We start from the raw sequence: 5,689 nt of genomic DNA, 5'->3' as shown, positions 1-5,689 counted from the left end.
GAGGTCATGAGTTTGATGTTAAATGTACAGAAGCAATTGGGGGATCAACGGCGTCAAACCAAAATTCTAACCCAACCGGAAGCACACATACCACAAGTCGTTGATGAACAGGCTAAAACAACTGTTCTTAAAGAGACTACCTCTTTGACTAAGGAAGAAATTCATGATTTGATCATTTCACAAGTTAAAGAGACGGTGGCGGGGGCAACTCCAAAACCGAAAGGGAAAGGACATCCTTATCTATCGGAATACAATAACGTACCTTTTCCAGAAAGGTATCAAGTCCCTAAGTTCAAAATGTTCTATGGTGTTGGTAACCCTGATCAGCATCTAGCACATTTCAAGGCTATGTGTGGAAATACGGGGAGTAACGGACCTCTACTCTTGCGACAATTTCCACAAAGTTTATCAGGTATAGCTTTTGAATGGTACTACTCCCTCAAAGATGAGTCCATTAAAACTTGGGCTGGCATGGAAGAAGCTTTCAGAGCAAAATTCGCCACCGTTAGCGATAAGATTACTATCGCTGATCAGGTAGCCACCAGACGAAGAAAAGATGAAACAATGCTAGTTACATTACAAGATGGCGAAACTTAAGTATAAGGTGTGAGCAACCTCTAGACCAGTCTCAAGCCGTTGGTCTTGTCATAGGCAATATTGATAATTGGATGGCCCATTTTCTGTGTACATCTAGTTGTTCCACTTTTAATGAATTAATATCAAATATTTCTAGATTGGAGAGAACCGATCCCCAGGTCCTCTTAAACTTACAAAAGACAAAAAAAGATGATAACAAAAGAGTTGAGGCGAAGTTGGCACATGCTAGACCGGCCCGCATAAATATGATAGAGAAAGGAAAGAAGGCAATTACCACTACAGTTGAACAGCCCCCTGTAAAACCTGTGTTAGGGGGTAATAATCCAAAAGGGATTTCTTTAGAGGAGCGAAGAAACAAAGTATACCCTTTCAAACGGGACAAAGTTAAGAAGATATTTAACGATACTGTTAAAAATAGTCTTCAACTGCTGGAGCCAAAGAAGCCAGAGGATGTAGAAAAAACCAGTGATCCGAATTATTGCCTATATCATAGATTAATCAGCCATCCAATTGAAGACTGCTGGGTTTTCAAAAACTGGGTTGAAAAACAATATAGGAGTGGTGCAATCACTCTTTCACAATCAGTGTTATCAGAAGCTCCAGTCGAAAAGACCAATATGATTGATACTGAAAATATAGAAGAAGTTGAGAATGCATTCCCTCCCGAGTTTTGGAATATATTCTTATCTAAGAAAACTCGAAAGATGTTAAAATATTTAAAAGATGTTCCGGGAATAAAATGGCGAGGTCCCTTAAACCCAGAAGTGCAATCTGAGGATAAGCCCACACCTCCAATCAAAAAGATTAATACTTCAGCCAAGTCAAGGCGCAGAATAACTCGGGTAAAGAAGAATAAAAAATTTGTTGAGCCGGCTCAACCACAACATAAGAAGCAGCCTATTGAGGAGCATATTGACTCAATGGAAGAATATAAACAAGTTGAAAGAGAGCCTCTCTTGATCCATGATTTTATTTTTAAAGCAATAGAAGAGGCTAAGAAAAAAGGACTCTGATGAAAGAGAAATCCCTGTTGAGGAGTGTAAAGAAAAAGGAGAGCCTTTTTGGGGAGAGACTTGCAGAGTCATCACCGCACAACGTGACGATGAAGAATTTATCCTTCCTTCTAGCCACGTTAGAGAACGAGAAGGGAACCTCAGAGAAGTTCATAACCAATTGGAAGAAATAAAAGAAATGACGCATTGCAACTATCACAAGGTGAATGATAAAATATTGGATATGAAAGCACAACTGAATGTAATGTTCTCTATGTTGATCGGGATCGAAGCCAGAGTGGAACAATTAATGAAGATTACTCCTCTCCCTCAACAGACTCAGTCACAAAATAATAGAGAACGAGATATCGAGCCTACAAGTGGATCTTCAAATCAGCATTCACCCGAAACTTCTCAAAACGATAAAGAAAAAACTCCTCTCGTAGAAACCAAAAATAGGGGTGGAATCGATAAAAAATTTAACAAAAGGGAATGTTCGAGAACGGCGCCGACAGGAGGTGTTAATTCTCAGTCTTCTGACAGCAAGAATACATCTATGTATTGCCCTTTTCATCAAGTGAAAGGACATAACCTAGAAAACTGTCGCACTTTTCAACATATAAGAAGACCAAAAGGTCAGTTTTCTCAAATGGCAAATATAAGGCAAAGTGTCAGAAGCACAACTGTGAAAATCCAGGAGGAAAATAAGCACAACACTATTCCTTACATACGGGAATCATGTCGTGTCATTACGACATCTGATGACGTGCTAGAAAGACCTGCGCCGACCCTGAGAGCAAATCAACAGACATCCACACCAAACTATAATGCTTATGTTGACCCTTTGGAATTATACGACACTTCAACTTATCATGATCCAATGAAGAAATTGTATAGGATGGAGTGTCGCTTAATCAGAATAGAGGGAGAAATGAAGAGGCTGCACAATGAAATTAACATTATAAAGATGAACGTGAACGAAATAACCGGTGGTATAAAAGGCATAGATATTCAAATGAGAGCTATCATAGATATGCTCAAAACTGATGTTATTGAAGCGTCAAAAAGATATCGGGTCAAGACCTGTCGAGTCATAACTATGCAAGCTGATTTAAAGGAAGATGATAAGAAGCAAGGCTCGGAGCAATCAAAGTCAACAAAAGCCGAATACGACGCAAGTTTCTATGAAGCACACATAATTGCTCAAGAGCTTAAAAGAATGTCGATGAGAGGAAATGCGGGGTCATCTTCACTAAAAAAGAAGAAGAATACAACCCTAAACCAGCAATCAGAAGTTCACCAAAATAATAAAGCTCTGGTTAAGGAGAATAACGAAGGAAAGAATAAAGTTATGTTGACAGAATTCTGTACCTATCATAACATATGGGGGCACACCCTAGAAAATTGCCGCCAATGGAAAAAGATGCAGAACTTACCTATGAACAAGGTGAAGTAAAAAATCGATCAACCGACTGTTGCCGAATCCAAAAGACAACGATGGAAGAAACATCTCCCACGATTTGAGAAACAGCAATTCATTACTCCAGAAGAATTCAGAAAAGCATGTTATGACGCTTTGGATGATATGAAATTGCGTTGTTTTTGGTGTGGAATGAGAGGTCATGCTTATGATGTATGCGTGAAACTTCGGGACCATAGAAAAAACAAATTACAGTTCAAGGAGTCGTGTCGGGTAATAACAATCTCCGAAGAGCAATCTGAAGACTCCGTAAATCAAAGGAATATGGTTAGACAACCTGCTGTGGCATGTGAAGATAGTGATAGTGCCTGGTTAGCATACAATACTCCCAGCAGGGATAACGGTGCAAGGAGGGTCGAATATCGTCTTCTCGAGATAGACAATGATTTGAGGAGAGTGCAGATTGATGTGCGCACTCTAGCAACAAACATAGACTGTGTGGCTATGGCAATAAAAAATATGAAAGAGCAATTAAAAGAGATACTTGATAAGTTGAATACTTATGAAAAGACTAGAGTCGAAACGTGCCAAACTATTACCTGTGGTGTCGATTCTAATACCAAGGAAGATGAACGAGCTGAGGATTCTTTCCAAATTAAGCTTAAGTCTGGAAAGGTGTTACCAGAAAGACAAGGGCAGCCGCAAAATGGTAAAGATAAAGAAATTCAGATAAATGAAGAGGCACCGACTTCATCAAATCAAGGAAAGTTATCAAAGATTGAGTATAACATACTTTCCCATTTAAGAAAAGTGCCAGCCTTGTTGAGTGTGTATGACGCCCTGATGATGTCCAGAGAACTTCGGGATGTACTCATCTACGCTTTACAAAACCCCGAGCCCTTTTATGCGTATTTTGCTGAGATGAATATGAAAGAAGCATTGTACTCCAGACATATCGCCAATGTTACTTTCACTGATGAGGACATGCTGTTGGGAACTGCTCATCACAATAGGCCGTTATACGTGACTGGGACAAGCGATGGAGAGAAGATTAATCGTATTCTAATCGATCCTGGATCCTCAGTCAACATTTTGACTTTAAGAACTTTGAAAAGTTTAGCTCTGAATGTCGATCATCTGTCCTCAGAAAAAATTTTGATTCAAGGCTTTAATCAGCATAGCCAAAAAGCTCTCGGGTCGATCATTCTTCCTATAAAATTTGGAGCATTGCGGACCGATGTAAAATTCTATGTGATAAATGCAGATACTTCGTATAAAGCGTTATTGGGACGGCCTTGGTTGCACGAGTATAATGTTGTCCCCTCTACTCTTCATCAATGTATGAAATATATTAAGGATGGAGAAGAATTCAGAATTGATGGTGATATACGCCCATTTGGAGTGCATGAAGTACGATATGAAGATGCGAGGTATTTTGCAGAATCTGAAAAAGATATAAAATTGTCTCGCGAACTCGAAGAGGGTAAAGTTCAGAGCGATAAAAAATTATCAAAGGGAAAGATAAAAATTGAGGATAATAAAGAAAATGTGATTCCACACTTCGGAAGTGATTCAGAAGATTCTGATGATGAAGAACAAGTAAGAAAAATGTTGGAAACATTTTCTTTCAAGTTGAACATGCCCTGGGGAGAAGACTCATCAGAAGATGAAGAGATTTTCTTGACATCCGAGTCAAATATGTTCGTAAGAACTCCTGAATTGATTGAGGATTCCCTAACTATTACTAGAGTTCCATATGGACATATAAAATCTCTTCACATAAATGAGCCAACAAAAGTGAATGATCTAAAAACCTTCTTTGTACCTCCTCAAGTTGAGAAAGTCAAAGGAAAAGAAAGAATAAAGAAAGGGATCCTTTTTTACAAGTCAGATGATTATAAACCCTCTGATCTTATCAAGCTTGATAACTCTGATGAGGAAATATATGAAGATGTCAACATGCCAAAATACTTTCCGAAGAATCTCAAAAACATGATGAATAGATCGGGAATTCCTGCGAGAAGGTCACGAGCTAATCGAAAATTTTTTCAGAAAATGTGGAATCCACAACAAAAAAGAGTTGTGCTTCCAAATGGCCGAACGATACACACGAGAGGGCTAGGATATCATCAATCTGCCCATATGCACAAGATAACCAACAATGATTCACTTGTCATGCGACATACCTGCACTATGATTACAATAAAGGATATAAAGCAAGATAAGGACATGATCTCAATTGAGCCAGTAAAAACAAAGCTTCTGGAATTGAAAGATGCTCCACAAGAGCTTGAAGACGGGGGGCAAGCCACTGTTGATGAGCTTTTAGAAATAAATTTGGGCAACGAAGAAGATCGAAGACCNGATGAGCTTTTAGAAATAAATTTGGGCAACGAAGAAGATCGAAGAACTACTTATATTAGTGCACTACTTCCAGAAAAAGATCAAGACATGTTGAAAATATTGTTGTTAGAATATAAAGACTGTTTTGCTTTGACATATAAAGAAATGCCCGACATAGATCCAAGTGTGGCTGTTCATAAACTTGCCATTAGTCCAGATGTGGTTCCAGTTAAACAAGCTCCAAGAACAGATCATAACAGAAACTAAAAAGCTTATTGAAGCAGGGTTCATTAGAGAAGAAAAATATGCTGACTGGATCGCGAGCATAGTCCCAGTA

The 5,689-nt window shown here is 38.7% G+C and overlaps 1 protein-coding gene across 1 annotated transcript; it reads left to right on the top strand.

Annotated features, from left to right (window-relative positions):
- Positions 1-3,201: 3,201 nt before the first annotated feature.
- On the top strand, positions 3,202-5,619 carry LOC109704671. Its single transcript, XM_020225434.1, has one exon. The coding sequence runs from the start codon at positions 3,202-3,204 to the stop codon at positions 5,617-5,619; it is 2,418 nt and encodes an 805-aa protein (XP_020081023.1).
- Positions 5,620-5,689: the final 70 nt, after the last annotated feature.

Source organism: Ananas comosus, unplaced genomic scaffold, assembly GCF_001540865.1.
Source record: "Ananas comosus cultivar F153 unplaced genomic scaffold, ASM154086v1, whole genome shotgun sequence".
Taxonomy (NCBI): domain Eukaryota; kingdom Viridiplantae; phylum Streptophyta; class Magnoliopsida; order Poales; family Bromeliaceae; genus Ananas; species Ananas comosus.
Note: the sequence above shows the minus strand (reverse complement) of the source record. Positions and strands in the feature narration are given on the sequence as shown.